The sequence below is a fragment of the Aedes albopictus genome, chromosome 2 (genome assembly GCF_035046485.1).
Source record: "Aedes albopictus strain Foshan chromosome 2, AalbF5, whole genome shotgun sequence".
Lineage (NCBI taxonomy): Eukaryota > Metazoa > Arthropoda > Insecta > Diptera > Culicidae > Aedes > Aedes albopictus.
In genome coordinates, this window is record NC_085137.1 from 518,041,155 (window position 1) to 518,059,072 (window position 17,918).

The 17,918-nt window shown below is 42.0% G+C and overlaps 1 protein-coding gene across 19 annotated transcripts in view; it reads left to right on the top strand.

Annotated features, from left to right (window-relative positions):
• The window catches only part of LOC109409684 (uncharacterized), a 179,608-nt gene extending 162,811 nt beyond the window's left edge, over positions 1 to 16,797 (top strand). For 14 of the 19 annotated variants that reach the window (XM_062854596.1, XM_062854607.1, XM_062854605.1 and 11 more), the window contains 11 exons: positions 866 to 912; positions 976 to 1,754; positions 1,917 to 1,978; positions 2,173 to 5,499; positions 5,854 to 6,133; positions 6,192 to 6,297; positions 14,085 to 14,894; positions 14,957 to 15,145; positions 15,687 to 15,701; positions 16,022 to 16,263; positions 16,326 to 16,797. In XM_062854596.1, the coding sequence (XP_062710580.1) occupies positions 866 to 912; positions 976 to 1,754; positions 1,917 to 1,978; positions 2,173 to 5,499; positions 5,854 to 6,133; positions 6,192 to 6,297; positions 14,085 to 14,894; positions 14,957 to 15,145; positions 15,687 to 15,701; positions 16,022 to 16,263; positions 16,326 to 16,458 (5,990 nt within the window). In that variant the 3' untranslated portion in view covers positions 16,459 to 16,797. The remainder of the gene's footprint in view (positions 1 to 865; positions 913 to 975; positions 1,755 to 1,916; positions 1,979 to 2,172; positions 5,500 to 5,853; positions 6,134 to 6,191; positions 6,298 to 14,084; positions 14,895 to 14,956; positions 15,146 to 15,686; positions 15,702 to 16,021; positions 16,264 to 16,325) is intronic. The other 5 variants (XM_062854597.1, XM_062854613.1, XM_062854615.1 and 2 more) reach the window with 5 other exon arrangements.
• Positions 16,798 to 17,918: the final 1,121 nt, after the last annotated feature.

The following is a 17,918-nucleotide window of genomic DNA, read 5'->3' on the forward strand; positions in this document are numbered from 1 at the left end:
GTCAGTGTCGTCCCTTGTTCAAATGTGTCCTCACAATGCGTTTAAGTTGATCAAATTATGGTACAGTTTGCGAAGTTTTTGGTATAATAGTTATAGCATTATTGTTAAACTAACATGTACTGCCTCTGTAGACCCCCGGCATAGAGTTTACCGTTTCCATCGAACCCATGTAAAATACCTGATTACACGTTCTAGCACCATTTGGATCCGAGGTAATTTAAGAAAAAAAAAACGCGTGTAAAGTGTGCACAGGTGTGAAATGCTTTTTTATGCAGAAAAATCTAATTAGAGATTCAGTATAAAAACTGAAACTTGATTATTTGTGGATATCGCAGAAGTTGTTTAATAATGATCATTATTACATCCTATATAAACTACAAGTCACAGTTTAGCGTTGCTGTTGTATACATAGCTAGATTTCTCGGAAGAATTAATAATACTGTTTTTAGTATCGGCTTTTTTTTTGTGGAAATTTTAAAAATCATTCAATCGACATAAACAAACATTTGGAATAATCATGTGTATAATAATTCGCAAACTTGTGCCCTTCCTAAGATAATGTGATTAGGATAACGTGAAAATCTCGATTAATCGAAGAATATATAGCACGTACTAAAAACAAAACAAAAAACGCAGCTAGCAAATTGCTTCGGGGATATGGGCTACTGCGATTACGTTTGAAACCATTTACTTAGGTTTCGGCTTTCTGCATTCAAGGCACTGCTTGCTACGATCCTGTTTTGGCGACGCACGTTAGCTTAATGGTGCATTCCTTCTATCTAATGCTATCTCCCAGGGGTTATGCCAACAACACATGTTTTCAATAAATATTGTTCTATTTTTATTTTCCGCTCATACGTTGAAGGTGAAAGCCTATTGAACGAAGCCAACCTAAGAAAGATGTCGTTGGATGTAAGTAGTATTGATTTTAACCATGAATGGTGACATTGATGCTAGCTTTTTTTAATCTACTAGAAGGAGTTGAAGGAGGAATTGTACAATCGATCGTTGTCAGAATCTGACGAGTCTTATCTAAGTGATTACATCCAGAAACACACAGTGCCTTTACCTGATCTGTCGGATACCACCGGATCAGGTCCTGAAGATGATGTGATATCACTCAAATCGAACACCACTGATGGAACGTGGGAGGAAAATTGGTTGTTCAAAAAACGCCAGCTCAAATCTACGGAGTCTTCAATAGCCATGCTAGTGCCATCTCCAACCGAAGAAGTTAAGGCGCTTATCGGCGATAAAAACGCTGATGAAGTCAGCGATCTATCCGAAGCCGGATCAGATGTTGAAGAGTATGACTCAGATAGCAATGTAAAAAACACTGATACCGGTAGCTCCCCTAAAAAGGCTGGGAATTCACTTGATGATCATGCTCAGGACAGTTTGATCTCCATCAACTCAATCGCTTCCAATGAGCCGGTACTTTCGGAAGCCAAGAATGATTTGTTACTGCAGGAGCAAACAGTAGCACAAGAACTTCACAATAACATGGTGAATGATCTTATTAGTATTGAGCCGTGCTCAGTAAAAACGGAAGCTGCTAATCCAACGTTGATAGAAAACAAATCGAATCCGTTCCTGAGCGGACCCGAATCGGTATTAATTGAAGAAAACAATAACATTGTCAAGCTGGATGAAGTTGAAACCGACGACATTAAACTTATGCAGGAACGTATTCAAAATACGCCGAAGCAATGTGACGTTGATGGCAATGTGATGTATCCAATTGGAATCGCTAGGTAAGTAAAATTTTAGTTCAAATAACCCTATAGCTTAGCGAACAGCTTGTGCCAATGCTTACTCTTTCCGTGTTGTCTTGTCGATAAACGTTGAGAATCACACATTTCCGTACATTAGCGTACAACATGTTAACCGATGAATTTGTTCTCTGAAACTTACAGAACAATCCCAGTTGACGGCCACTCCAGTGAGTGCGACCGAAAAGAAGTCCCAATAGACAGAGGTAAGCACGTATTTCAGTTCACTGTGACTTATGTAGAGAGAAAACCCGCCAGCTAACCTACCAAAGCACGCTTCTTAGAGCAATTAATGTTATTTCAACTAATCCACGAAAGCAAATGTATTGCTTATAGAGGCTGAGTTTTTGAAATATAACCTCACTAACATTTTCACTCTATACACTCTGATTACTCACAGCACACTCTAACACCGAACACATCACAAGCCCCATTGAAACCGTATCCGAAGTAGATGTAGATCACCCTATTACCCCTCGTAGCAATAACCTTAGTATCAGCCTTAACCCTGCTCAAAATAATATGGAAAGTGAAAGCCCAATGACGCCAGCCATCGAAAGTACGCTTGATCCAAACAGTACAATATATGCTGAACCGCTTTCCCCACATCCCATCGTACTCAACATAACGGAAGTCTTCGAGCGTTCCATGAAACCTCCACTAATGTCTATTTCAGAGGAGGATTTCTCAACTAACGCTTCGACTGCCGTTCAACCAACCCTAATGCCTTCCGACAGTAATACCTCCACAAACGGTGAAAGCGATTTCAAAACTCTCTCACAAAATAGTTCAGACGAGATCACTGCAGCGACGACCGACACCGATACCAGCTTCACTTTGGATAGCCTGGATCCTTCTCAGCAATCGCTTGACTCTTCTGTTGAAAGTAGTCGACACTACCGAGAGGCTGAATTTAGCTCAATTAACAACGATAATGAATTATCCGAAGCGTCTAAGAAATCGTTGGATCTTCTAGAACTGAATGAAACTTCTAACGGAGCGGTTTACGTTTGCGATACCAGCAACCTACAGTTTGCTGAGCAGCTAAGAGAACTGCGAGAACGGCAGGAGCAGCCAGACCAAAATGATGTAGATTGTGAGCAGAAAGTTGAACAAATACGCCTTACACAAGATTTGGTAGCGTTCAACAAAAATGCTCCTAGCCCTGATGCGCTGGTGGAGCAGAGTGCGCAAACATCAAAGCAATCGGTGGCAATCGACGAAGGTAGTGGTAAAGCAGGTCTTGAAAGTGTTGAAATCCGTGAACGACTAGTAACAGAAGTAGGCGTTGACAACAGTACAGGCAACCAAAAAGTTGAAAGAATTGATCAAGGAGATAACTTTGATGAAAAGATATCCACGAATGAGGAAGCTGAACCACTACTTGATGTTGCGCAAGATGCAATAGGCGATCAAAACATCGAATCGACCCTGTTTCATGATGTTGTAGAAAAGGCCATAATTTTAGAATTACAGCCAATTGGATCGCAAGAAAACAAATGCCCTACTACTTCTGATGTCGGAAGTTCTGACGAAAACCTGATAGTTCCTGAAAGCCAACTTGTAATAAACAGCTCCGGTTCTAACATTCCCGAGACATCCGCAGATAATATTGAGGTCGCTGCTGATCCCACTGTAGATTTATTGGGATTCACCGAATCGCCGACAGCTTCCAATGAGCCAATTACAGATCAGGCTCTGTTCAATGATAACGAAACATACGTTGAAAAGGTATCGTCATCCTCGGAAACTACCACCAGCTCCGTAGATTCGGTAGTTGATCTCGGAGCTCAAAATCACATCAAAATGGAAGAAAATCGGTCGTCCGAAGAGTCTGAACAAACTGATCTTCTAAGCTTCATCGCCAGTCCAGTGCATAATTTGCCCGACGTTATTTCAGGTACTCCCGAAGCATTAGACGAATCCGACAATGAACTGCTGAAATCAAGCGATGGTTTACCATCCCAGTCAGGATCATCTAGTCCAACGGACACGTCCACTGAAGCTGTAGCGGGATCCGTCGATAGAGTCTCCAGTCCAGAAGACTTTTATCCTACCCCCAGAGTGAGTTCGAATGATCCAATGACTCGAGCTTCTGCTCTCGATGACCAGTCACAGCCTACTCCGATAGCAATCGTAACCCAGCAGATGCGGCAATACTGTGAAGAGTTGAAAGGTATTCTTTATCCACGTGAAACACCCCAACCAACATCTGAAACATCCGGGGAACAACCACAACAATCATCTGAGATCCCCGAGGCTCTTCTGCTCTTCCAGGAAGAGCTACGTGCAGCTAATGAGGATCCTTCACAAAGTGTGGTCAAACCTTGTAAAGATCATCCCATACAAACCATTGCTGTTGACAGTTACAAGATGCCTGCTTCGGAAACTCTTACCACACCGTTGGAACAGTTTGCTGCACTGTCAGCTATTTACAACCAGAGTCTGCGGGACATGGACCATGAGAAAGAAACTGCTCCTGAGGCTGAGGATACCTCTTGTTCATTGAAGGATACCAATGAAATTGTTTTGGGTACGCCCTCCACAGAAGAATCCGTACTTTCGGAAGCAATCATTACCGCTGATGAGAATGATCCACAACCAAAAGCCGAATCTTGTGAAGATCAACTGGTACAAGCGAATAGCACAGAGAGTTCCAGCGCACCGAAGTCTGAGTCTCTTCCGACACCGATGGAAGACTTTGCCATACGGTCAGATCTTTACAATCTCACTTTACGTAAAATTGACAACGTGGATGAAAATATACCTGTGGCAGTGACAGAAGCTTCTCCAGCAATTCCAGAAATGTGTGATCATCCAGAGGCTCTTCAATTCCAAGAAGAGCTACGTGTAGCCAATGATGATCCCACACAAGCTGAAGTTAAGCCTTGTAAAGATCATCCTATACAAAGTATTACTTCAGGCGGCTCTGATACACCCGTATCAGAATCTCTTCCTACACCGATGGAAGAATTTGCTGTAAAATCTGCGAATTATAATCACAGTTTACGTAGAATCGACTACGTAGAAGAAAGTACTCCTGTGGCTGAAGATGCTTCTTGTTTGCACATGGAAAACCATGAACTATCAATCACCAACGCAATCGTGACGGTCACACCCTCTGCAGAAGAACACGCTGTTCAGGAAGCGATTATTATTGAACATACTCCTACTCCTGAACCAATTGCGGCAGTTGAAGTTTCCTACGAAAGACAAGTTACAGCAACAGTTGAAGAGCTGAAAGATGACCGCAAGCAGAACCAAGATATTCTAGAAAGCATAGTCGCTCGAAGCTCCAGTACTCCAATAGAGCTGGAACAGTCCTCGTTAGCGGAAGAGAAATCCCAGTGCGATCCTGTACTCTCTTCAGCTGATCCGGAGTGTTCCCCGAAAGAAAAAGACACCCCAACAGATTTGGAACTGGCCTCACTGACGGTGCCACATTCCGCGGTTTGTGTGCTGACTAACACTGGTGACACTAACCTCACTAATGCAGCTGAAAGTGATGTTACTAACACAACGCATGCTAATCAACCCCCGAGCTTTACCTCGGAGGCAACCATCACGATTGTAGAACCAGACTCATATCATTGTCCACAAATTGCAGCACAATCTGAAGCAGTGGAGAAACAGAAACCATCCGAAACGAGTAACGGTCACGTGCCGGCAGTGGCAACCAACGGTGATAGTAAGGACGATTCGGCGGAGGACGAAATGCTGATTCCTGGTAAGTGAGCAATCGACATTAGTACTTTTACACGATTATATTCGAAAAAAGAAACTATTTTGTTCATTTGTCATGAAGGTTTTCTGCAACCTGTTGAACTCAAAAAATTTTGCAGTGTTCCCTACCAAACTGAATTAAGGTGATTTGGTCATCAGAACCCTTCATGGCGAAGATAACACTTAGCTACAATCACATATCGTTATATTTATCCAACAAACTTTTACTAATAAAGTACATATATAACATGCGTGTAATTATAATAAGATACTAACTTTCAAGTGAAATAAGAGATCATTTGTTAAAGGCTTTCTAATATAGAGCTGTTTAAATTCGTACAACTCCATTCTAATTTAGGATCTATCGCCGAACGTGAGCACCTGAAGTGGCGCAACGCATCACCGATCGCCAACAATCCGTACTCTCCAGACGTGCTACAGAAACGGCTTGAGGAATCGAACAGAAAATCCAGTCTGTTTGATTTCGATCGATTGGCAGGTAAAGATCCTACGTCACCAACCTTGGAAGTTCCAGACGATTCCGACCTTCTGGTAGATTCCAAAGAAGAAGAGGACACCGCTGAACAGGATCGTTCACTTCAGTCCGTCCTGGGAGCCAATCCCAACCAGTATCAGAGGTAGGTCAATGGTGATAGTAGGTCTCTGTCTAAATCATAATCACCCTTCCATACCCAGATACGGTCGAGATTACTACATCAACGATGCCAAGCGTGCCTGTGGTTCCAGGAAACAAACACCCGACCTCCCGACCCAGCTAACCCACAGCACCGACGACGAGAAAGTGAGTCAACAAACATATTTCCTTTCAACCAATTCGTACATCATGAACCGATTTTTGAACAACGATCATACCCTGTCACAAAGTGGACCATCATCAGCATCACCTCAACCACCGGTCTCGCCTCAACCACCACCGTCCCTTAGATCAAACCGTAGTCTCCCAAGACAGAACCGAACTTCACCTCGCCCAGCTTCCGTCGATCTAGGGTACTTCACGAAAGCTTCTTCCAATGCCGACAGCGAAGTTGACATTCCCCCCAGTATCATATCCCAATTCGAGCAGGAAATGCTTCACAGCGATTTCAAGAGAGATAGTTTTCGAGCGAGGAACTCTTCCACGCGGCAGTTTGTTCTGAATCCAATTTTCGATGAATCGTCTTCGAATACCATCCAACTGCAAGAAGATTCCATCGAACCACCGGAAAAATCGCGCACGCTCCCGCGTAGTTCTGCCTCGAAACCCCCAAATCGATATCTTAGCGTCCCATCGCAGGTCAGTCCCGTTGTGGAAACCGTTTTCACCGATCTGGGAACACTGCGACGCTCTACCAGTGTTCGCAGTCGAACGGAAGACAATTCACGCCCTGTAGTCCATAGGAGTAGTAGCTTTAGATCCAACATAAGCAAATGAATACGGTGGAGGTGGTTTGGTTAGACCGGTGACGAAAGTTATGGAAATGTGCCAAATGTTCTTCGTTAGGAAAACAGGTTTTTAGGCAATAGGTTTTAAATTAGACGCAACATTCATGTAAATATGATCAACATATCCAGCATACAGCTACATAGACCAGTGTTTAGTAATTATTAGAAGAGCAATTGGTGAAGAATAAAAGCAAATATTACAGTTATTGTTACCAAAAGAGAAAACAGTTTTTTCAACACGCACACAAACAAGTCACACGACACTCAAAAACAAGTACTGCCAGTGTTCATTTTCAGACCTGATCTATGCTGGTAAGTTCACACTCGTTCTTATGTCCGTTGGCTTTGTGGAAATGTTCTCTAGTGTAAGTCCATGTATCTCAAATTTACGCTTAGTATGTTCCAAAGTCCGTAGTCTAGAGGTGACGGTGTAACTGATATCATTTACTACACACCCTGAGCAAGATACCGATAAATGTCTCAACACATGATTCTTCAATCATACAACAATCTAAACTTGAACATAAACTAATATTAATGCATATACTAGAAAACGGATGAAGAAAATCATTAGGACACTAGGATCATGTAAAAATTTGCTTCCTGTTCTTCTCCAAGCGAATGTCTTCTAATAATACTAACCATTGTCTGTAATCAACCATTCAACCGAAAACTTTTCTCTCGACACTAGATGATCCTACTTAATGGTGTTCAGGATCTGCGCATACAAAAATGTACTATCGAAAACTGTACTTCGTTTTGATTATTTTAACTGGAGCATTTTGTTTTTACTAGTTCACATAATGCTGTGATAACACTTCGACTTCGGAATAGCTGGCTCAGGGCCAATGAAGTCATGTGATGCTCTAGTGCGAGCTAACTCATCAGCCTATTCATTTCCAGCGATGGAAGAATAGCCAGGTACCCATACAAAGTGAACAGCGTTTGCTGAATTCAGCTCCTCGATTTGAGTTCGACAAGCGATAACTATCTTCGACCTGGAATTGGCCGACGCATGTGTTTTGAAGGGCGCTTTGCATCAGGTCGAAACGGGTTCTGATGCACATACCGACTAACAATGTTAGGTAGTCATCGGCAAAACCATAACATGGAAACCCGCTCTTATTGAGTTGCCTCAATAGCGTATCTGCTACGAGATTCAACAAAAGTGGTGATAAGACTCCCCCTTGGGGGCATCCACAAACACTCAATTTCCTAATCGCCGCTTGACACAGTGTCGAGAAGAGATGTCGGTTTTTGAGCATTTGGTGAATCCAATTGGAAATCTCCCATCTTCCGCCAGGATTTGGTTTACCCTGTAGCAAAACTGCAAACAAGTACTTTTTTCAAAGCTTGTTTGAAATAATCCCTTCTGAAGCAAAATAGGATAAATCCTATCTGCCCCAGGAGATTTGATTGATTGATTTATCTTTATTATAGAGACTTTCAGCCCTTGGCTGGTCCTGAAGATTTGAAAGCAGCAAAGCTAGTTAGTGCCCATTCAATCGATTCTAAAGTTATGATACTCCGAGCCGAAGCCAAGGAGTCATAACTACAAGAAAAAACATCAGGTTCATCCGGTGATGTAATATCCACACATCCGGGGAAGTGTGTACTGAATAAACATTCCTAAACTTCCTCGTCAGAGGAAGTGAATTCACCATTTGGCAAACGAAGTTCGTTCATTTGAAAATCCTTACAGGCTTCACTCAAACTGAAGACATCTGTACAAAGGTTTTTCCAGCGGGATTGTTCAGCAGACCGGAGAGTTTTCCTGTAGGCCTTGCGAGCCAACCTGAAAGCCTTCGATCCAGCCGAACGTTGTCTGTTCCAACTCTTTCTACATTGTTTGCTGAGCTTCGCCAGATCAGAGTCCCACCAAGGGGTTCCTCTTGTGGTCTTCCCAGACCGCAAAGGGCAAGCTTCTTCAAAAGCTTCCACGATGAAGGTCGTTGTAGTATCAACGGCATCATCTCAATCACTTGAAGTGTCAATGGAAGGTGAGTATCCATGAAATTTGGTCACAACCAAATCAGTAAAAAGATCCCAGTTTGTTGACCAAAAAATGTTGCGCAAAATTTGCGAATTAACATTCAAATGTTCAAAAAAGATGTAGCAATGGTCAGATAGAGATTGTTCATCTGAGTAGATAGCATGAAGGTTGGGCGGTTGCCTATGTTAAGTAATCCAAGATCTGTACTACTTAAGTACTCCATCAAGCCTCTCAAGTTAATGTCTGAGCTACCCCAGATGATATGGCGAGCATTAGCATCACTGCCAACAATTAGCGGAAAGCCTTTTGAAGTACAGTATGCGATGACATGTTTGAAAGCATCCGTAGGGGATGGTTCATCATGCGGTAAATAAACCGAACAATAGACGTATTTCCTGTTGAGGTCTCCAACAGATACATCAATTGTGATAGCACATACATCTCTGGTGGTTAGTTCAGAGATGAGTGTAGCAACTATTGCGTTGTTGACAAGCACACAGGCTCGAGGCATGACACGAGAGTTTGCCATTTCATGTTTACTGAAAGTAGCAAACACCGGGTTCACAAGGTTTCCTAGATAGAAATTCCCCTTACGAAACTAAGGTTTTTGGACCAAGGCCACTTGGGCTGTACCATTTTGCATTAGTCTGCAAAGATTGATCGTTGCTGTTCTTTTTTGCTGAAGATTGATCTGAACTATCCTGACGGTAGCCACTACCCAAACTAGGCAAGATTAAACTCTTCGCAATCACGCCAACAAAGAAGTAAGTGCTTGAACAAAAGTTATTAAAAGTGGCCAAACTTTTCGAAATGAACGAAAAAAAATTTAGTTGTAAATCAATAGTATTTTGAGTGTTTATCAATAGTTCTACTATTGAAACAAGTAGTTGAGAGTTGGGTTTACCTATTGAGATTACAATCATATTCTAAAAACTATTGCATCATATTCGTCTGATTCCGTTTTTCTCGAGTTCGTCGAAAATCGATGGTGCTCTAGAACAACCATGGGAAGTGAGGGTTAACAACATATTCATAACCCCGCCCTTATTTGGCCTCAAGTGAGATTCCTCCAGAACATTCTTCAGGTATTTCTACAGGAGTTTCTTCATACATTAGTTCTGGAGTTACTTTGGAGATTCCTACAAGATTCCTTCAAAAATCCATTCAAAAATTCCTACAAAGATTCGTTCAATAACGAAACAGAGATTTTTCAAGAAGTTCAATCAGAGATCTTCTCAGGAATTTCTTCAGAGATGTCTCCAATTGTTCCTTCAGAGATTTATCCAGGAGGATTCAGGGATGACTGAACGAATTTTATCATTAATTTTTTTAGAAGATCTTGTGACAGGAGTTCCTATAAGGATTACTCCAGAAGTCCCTTCGGATATTTTTTTAGGAGGATTTGGATATGCATCCAGAAGAAGATCTTTCAGGAGGCCCTCGAGGATTCCTCCAGGACTTCCTTCAGGAATTCTTCTAGAATTCAAATCAGGAAGGGTTCATACAGAAGCCAATTCTGGGATCCCGCCTAGAATTTCTTCAAGAATCCCTCGAAGGATTCTGGGAATCCCTTCAGGAATTCCTTCAGGAATCTCAGCAGGAATCCCTACTGGAACTCTTTCAGTAATTTCTGCAGTAGTTCCTTCGAGAATTCCTCCTGAAATTCTTTCAACATCATCATAAGCCAAAATAAGCATCTTGGTTTTACAGCGGTTCTCAAAACCTACTGAAGGCAAATAAGGCAATTACTCACTTGATACTTGATACTTGATGGGCTACAACTTGTAGTGGTGAGTCTACGCCGAATGAAGCATTCACCTCGACTGGTCTCGGTCCTGGTCCAATCGCTTCCAGTCATCCTGAACCTTTAGAGTCCTTAGGTCCTCCTCAACTGCAAATAGCCCCTTCCTAGTTCTCTGCTGAATATGGTTTTAGCCTGTCGTTCTTCCGGGATACGAGCTACGTGCCCAGCCCACCGCAGCCTGCCGTGTTTTATTCGCTTAATTATATCCATCTTAGTACAATTCGTGGTTCATGCGACGCCGCCAGAGACGTGGTGCGCAGCGTGCTAGATGGGTCGATCAGGTGGAGGACGATCTGCGGACCCTTCGCAGAGTGCGGAACTGGAGACACAAAGCCATAAACCGAGTAGAATGGAGACGGCTACTATGTACAGCAGAGGCCACCCAGGCCTTAGCCTGACCGAATCGAATCGAATCGCGACGTCACCAGATGCCAAGTATTATTCACAGCACTTTACGTTCAAAGACTCCAAAAGCTCTCCGATCAGCTTCACCCAACGCCCACGATTCATGGCCGTATAAAGCGACCAGAAGAATCAGAGTCTTGTACAACGCGAGTTTTATCTTCGTTTGCAGCCTACGGGACTTCAGCTGGTTTCGCAGACCAAAAAAGGCCCGATTCGCAGCTGCAATCCGTCTTTTCACCTCGTGGGTAACATCATTATCGCACGTCACTAGAGTACCAAGATAAACAAATAAGGCAAATACTTCTTCTGAAATTCTTTCGGGGAATTCCCTTGAAATTCCTTTGGGATTTTTCAGAGATTCTTGCAGGAGTTATTTTAGGGATTTCTATACGAGTTCTTACAGAAGATTTTCCAGGGAATAATCCAGGAGGTCCTTCGAGGATTCCTGAAGTAAAGTAGGTCTTTAAGGGATTTCTCCAGAAATTCCTTCAGGGTTCTCCTGAGTGATTCCGGATACAAGTATACATACCCTCAGGTGTTTCATCAGGGATTCCTTCAGTAGTTCCCTCAACTATTCCAACAGGAGTAAACTGCAGAAGTTTCTTCAGAGAATCTTTCAGAAGGATTCAGCAATGCCTCCAGGAGATCCATTTCTCCAGAAAAGGCTTCGGGAATTCCAATATGAGATCCTTTAAAGATGAACCTAGGGGTTCCTCCGGGGATTGATCCAGAAGTTCCTTCAGAGATTCCTCCAGAAGTTCGTTCAAGGAACTATCCAAGATTTCCATCAGAGATTCTTTCGAGAAGATTCAAGGAAACCCCCATAAGAATTCAGCGATTCCCCAGAAGTTCGTTCAGAGATTAGTCCAGAAAGAGTGCCTTCAAAAATTTCTTCAAGATTTGTTTCAGGGAATCCTCCGGGTTTTTCTTCATTAATTCATCCAGGAATTCTTTCGGGGATTCCTCCTAAAATTCATTCGAGGGTCCTCCTGAATTTCCTTAGGGGGTGCATCCTGGAATTCCTTTGGAGATTCCTTTTGAAATCCCTTAGGGGATTCAGTATATATACTATAGATATACTTCGGAGATTCCTCGTGGAATTCCTACTGGGATTCCTTCTGGAATTCCCTCGGACATTCATTCTAAAATTCCTTCAGGGATTCCTCCTGGATATCCTTTAATGATTCCTTTTCAAAATCCAACTGGGATTATTCCTCAAATTTTGTTGGAAATTTTCGCTGGGATTTCTGCTGGAATTTCTTTGGTGAATCCTGCTGGAACTCTTCCGATAGATTTCTGCTGGAATTTCTTCAAGAATCCCTCGAAGGATTCCTTTAAAGTTTCCTTCATGAAACTCTCCTGGAATTCCTACTGGAACTCCTTCAGGGATTATCTCAGGTAATCTTTCAGTAATTTCTGCAGGAGTTCCTTCAAGGATTCCTCTTGAAATTCTTTCAGGAATTCTCCTGGAGTTCCTTCTGGAATTCTCCTGGGATTCCACTGGATTTACTTCAAAAAAGCAAAATTTTTAAGTCGAGTAAATTCCAAAAGATTTTAAACACCATCATAAAGCCAAAATAGCCATCTTGGTTTTACAGCGTTTTCATAATCTAATAAAAGCAAATAGGGTATTTAATTGTTGCTTCGGCAAACCTCATGGTGATTTTTTAGAGATTCTTGCAGGAATTATTTAAGGGATTTCTATTCGAGTTCTTTCAGGTGGAATACAGAAGTTTCTCCAGGGAATAATCCAGGAGGTCCTTCGAGGATTCCTGAAGTAAAGTAGTTCTTTCAGGGATTTCTCCAGAAATTCCCTCAGGGTTCTCCTGAGTGATTCCGGATACAGGTATACATACTCTCAGGTGTTTCATCAGGGATTCCTTCAGTAGTTCCTTCAAGGATCTCTCCAAGATTTCCATCAGAGATTATTTCAAGAAAATTCAAGGAAACCTCCAGAAGAATTCAGGGGTTCCCCAGAAGTTCCTTCAGGGATTTGTCCAGAAAGAGTTCTTGCAAGAGTTTCCCCAGGATTTGTTTCTGGGAATCCTCCAGATGTTCCATCCTTAATTCATCCAGGAACTATTTTGAGGATTGCTCCTGAGGTCCTTCAGGACTCCTTCAGGGGTCCTCCTGAAGTTTCTGCAGAGAGATTCTTGAACCACCAGGAGTTCCTGCAGAAGTTCTTTCAGGGATTAGTCCAGGAGTTCTTTCAGGGATTCCTCCTCGATTATTTCAGAGATTTCTCTAGTCGTTTTTTAGGGATTTCTCCCGCAGTTCCTTCGAAGTTCCTCCTAGAATTCCTTCGAGGATGTCTTCTGTATCTCTTTTGAAGATTCCAAAGTCTATATAGAGCAACCTTATTATAAAGCTAGATAGCTTTTGATGCTTCATATACATAAACTATATCAAAATCGATACATTCCCTTTAAAAGGCAATGGACTAATGCAGCCAGCCAAAAACGGCCCTCACACCGCTGCCAAAAAAGATTGAGGTCACTGTCATAAAACATGGAGGAGTGATGTATGTCTTTCCGTTCGTCTTTCGTCATTCAAATATCTTCTAACATCTTCCAAGCCAACATTTCAATCCCACAAACTGTTCTCGAGTTATAGTTTTTTGAAGATAAAAATTTGGTATTTTCAAAACATACTTTTTAACAGTTAGATGAGGAGAAATGATTATGTCTTGATGCAAGAGTCAAGTCAAGTTTTTTGTGTTTTGACCTGGAAATGCTCTACATACAGCTAACAAATGTCGAAATTTGTGGTCTTGTAAACGTTGGTCAAAAATGCGACGGAACGCAATCCAATTTCACCTTTTCCACAGCTATAAATCAAACAAATCAGCTGTAGCTAATAGCCTAATAGCAATTACTAATATTTGTCATCGAATTATGATAAATTACAATTATTTATAAATATCTTCTATTTTATTCCCTGTCAGTCTTTATTGCTGTCACAGAAACAGGACCAACCAATTAGCCTTAAGCCCTGCCACCAGAACAATGACCAGCAGCCAGCGCCAGGAGCGTTTCCCTGTGTCAAGTCCAGTAGCTGTGGAAGCGTTGCAAACAAGCAGCAATCGGAGGACATCTTCTCCGCAGGACGACCCGTCGAGGTCACCCGTGATGATGACATCTTGAAGAAAGGCACCAAAGTGGAATGCCTCAGTACTCCTGCTCGGGAGATCTACCTCGTTCCGGCGGATGAGCCCATAACTCCTCATTCATTGGGATCGTCTTCCGAACTCAGCATGGCATCCAGGGCTGATGACAGTCTGACGTTTAGTGAGGACTCGGACGTTACTCGCATCTATGAGATTGGAACTGGTGAATCCAAAGTGATTCACGGAGATGTTATCGGTGGCGAGAAGGATACAGGCCAGACACCACCTTCAACTCCCACCTATGGGGATCAACTAATCAACACAGCCCACCCCATAGACGAAGAACAAACTATGAACAAATTGAACACTCTCAAACAGCAGGAAAGTGAACTGCTGTCAGAAGAGATTCTCGAGATTATTCCACAAGTGAGAGCTCTTACGCCGACACAGCCGGAGCAGATTCCAGAAGAACCTTCTAGTCCAACCATCGATCGAAGTCATCTGCTGAAACCGCACCTCCTCAAAAATAAGCCTCTTTCTCCGGAGACGATTAAGTTCTTTTCGCCGAAGAAACCTTTCTCAACAAACCTAGCAGCTTCATCCTCGCTATCGCAATCAACATCAGAAATTCGAGAGCTACCTCTTCTGGTAAGTTTTCATATCATTGGATATCGTGAAACGATTACTAACCATTCGTTTTGAAATTTCAGCCAATTAGCCACTACCATTCGTCACTGCACATCGACTATCCACCCACGAGACCTGCACCAGCACATCATGATTTCATTATTGAAAAGGAGGTGATGGAGGTGCTACCATCGGTGAAAGAACTTGCCAAGTGCTACAGTGGAAGCCAGCAGGACGTCAACGCGGTACCTAAACCACTGCATAAACCGAGGGTATGTTTCGATCGGAGAACACGATGAAAACGGTTATCTAGATGATGAGAGTGCAGTAAACAAGCCCTTTCAGTATTTCAATAATGTGTACACAAAATTTTGATCGATGATATATCGAGAAAACCAGGATTCGAAACCGTTATAACTGGCGAGAACAATTTGCGTGAGCTACGCACTCAGATGTAGCAGTGAATCACATATTACACAAGAGAGCGTATGAATGCCAAAGCCGCGATTAGGCGAGCGAAAACACGAGGAGCCAAACCCTCGGCTCGTCACTGCTATTTGGTTATCGAGAAGAAGATGGAATGCTGTACGACTCATGAAGGAAAAGTCTTCTTTTGCAACTAGTTGCAAACATATTTTTTTAAGCCAAATGTAACTGACTCTCATCATCTATCCAATTTGTGAGTACGTGTGTGAGTGTGAGTTTGATGCTTCTTTATTGTTTTCCATTTTGATTTTGATGCAATTTCTTTCGTTCCACCGATAACGGCTTTAATGAATTCGAACCGCTCTGTTTAACCGCGTTGAACTCTAGGTCAAACTGCGCAAGGTAATTTACTTTTGGTTTCTGATTGTACTGAGTAGTTTAGGTTATTTGTGGAATGCTGCAAGCTAAAGATTGGTACTATGCGTTTTAAAAGTTACTAACAAAGCAAACAGCTTTTCACAATACGACATCATTTACTGTGTTCTGCACCGATCACGAAATTGGAAACTGGTTCAAACTACGCCACGTTTTGCTGCATTTCATGTCACTAAAAGCTTGCGCAACAGACGGGTCAAAATTTTATCCATACTTTGTGTACTCGTTCGTTTCAGTAGTTGTTAAATATCAGACCCTATTTCAAATTTCCTAACTTTGCAATCCAGGACTTCATTCGTCAATCGTCGGACATGCTGAACGAGGAACAACCTCAAGAAACTCGCAGTGGAATGCCACAAGTGGATAACAAAAACCGCCGAATGTATTGCAGCACCAGCAGCATAACTGCAGCGGAGGACGGCCGTCGTGCGAACGTGGAAGCCTACAATCCACCCTCCTTTGTACCGATGGCCCCGGGTCATAGCATTACGGCTCGTAGCCTTTCCAAACAGATTCGAGACGAACTGAAGTGAGTTTAGCACAAATGCGTCACAAGGACAACCCCATCAATGAAAAATCCCTATATTTCAGAATCAACGCCACAGATGACCACAAGGTGCAGGGAGGACACACATCACCCGAGCGGCCCAGTAGTCCGGTGTTTGCTCCAGGGCACCTTCGAAGCAGTATACAGTTCTTCGAAAGCTTGCGGGACAAACAGTGAGTGCCTGGAGCACGGACGAGCGAAGTCAGCCAAGGGAAACAGTAATCAGTGCCATTATTCTCTAAAATCTGTAATATGATACCAAAATTTCCGAAGTCTATTTGTTGAGGGGAGTGGGAACGAGTCGCCTTTTGCCGTTTCGTTTTGAGTGTAAATTATGGAGTCATTAGCAGTGAACTATTTATTTATTCATTAATAAAGCATTTAAAATCCATAGTATTGTGATATGGAAACATAATTGGAAAATTGCGCCGCGAAAAAGGGTAAAGTTGTGCTTTTGCTTTTCAGGAAAAAATAGAAGAAAACATAATGAATCAAGAAAACATAATCAAGTAATAACTATCGGCTTTGTTATAGAAAGATATCCGAAATCAATTGAGGCTCAAAGAACCATCATTCGATCATAAACAATCATTAACTATTCAAAATCAGTTTGCTTGCTCTAAATCTCCAAATTGCCATTGAAAATGATTTCACTGTTATCCAGATGGTGAGTAGAGTGCAGTGATATTTTTTTTATTAACATGAATTGAAATGTCAGTGAGAAAACTGCTTTTCAATTTTTGCTGATGGTTTGTTTCTTCTTAAATGCGTGTTTTATCATATCAATTCGAAGATCTGATCATTTGCGATCATTATTGAAGTCAAACGGAACATCCTAAGTTGTCCATTATAGATTTCATATGGCTCAAGAAAATACTAGAACAATTTTCCCATTTTTTTTTAGTTTGTGAAGAAAGCGTTCATAAATGATGTAGCATTTTATGGGGAAGGTGGAGTCTGGAATTGTGTGACGAGCCCAGAGTGCAAAAAATTCGAAGATTGAAAGTGAAGATTGACATTCACATTTTTTTCATTCGTGTTTGGCCACATTCATTGTCAGCTGAATGCCTCTCTTTTTTCATTCGATTCTCTGTCACGAATATTTTTTCGCACGTCGTAAAATGTCAAATTTCTGTCAACAGACGCACAATCCGCCTTAATAGACAAATAGAGAAGAAAATGAGTATTCTAATTAACTACTATACACAAGTTTTGAGGTGATAAGAAGTATAATCAGGAGTTATGGTCCAGTTATATTTCTCAGTGAAAATTGTCAGTGACAGAAAAATGAATTAATAAGTGAGAAAATTCATTCTCCAAAATGAATTTTATTTTGATCCCTCAGTTGACAATCTTCAAAACTCACGTTGAATTTCACTCATTGAAAATGAAAATGGTAAATTCTGGACGAGCCGCATGTTAGGTATGGGAAAATAAGCTACGAGAGGTGGAGCAAACCGGTGTGATGGTTAAAGCAGGTGATTATCACGCCGAGGACCTGGGATCGAATCCCACCCCCGACAAATTCACAAAACGTGAATTCTTCCTTCGGAAGGGAAGTAGAGCGTGGGTCCCGAGATGAACTAGCCGAGGGCTAAAAATCTCGTTAATACAGATAAAAAAAAATCGCATGGAAT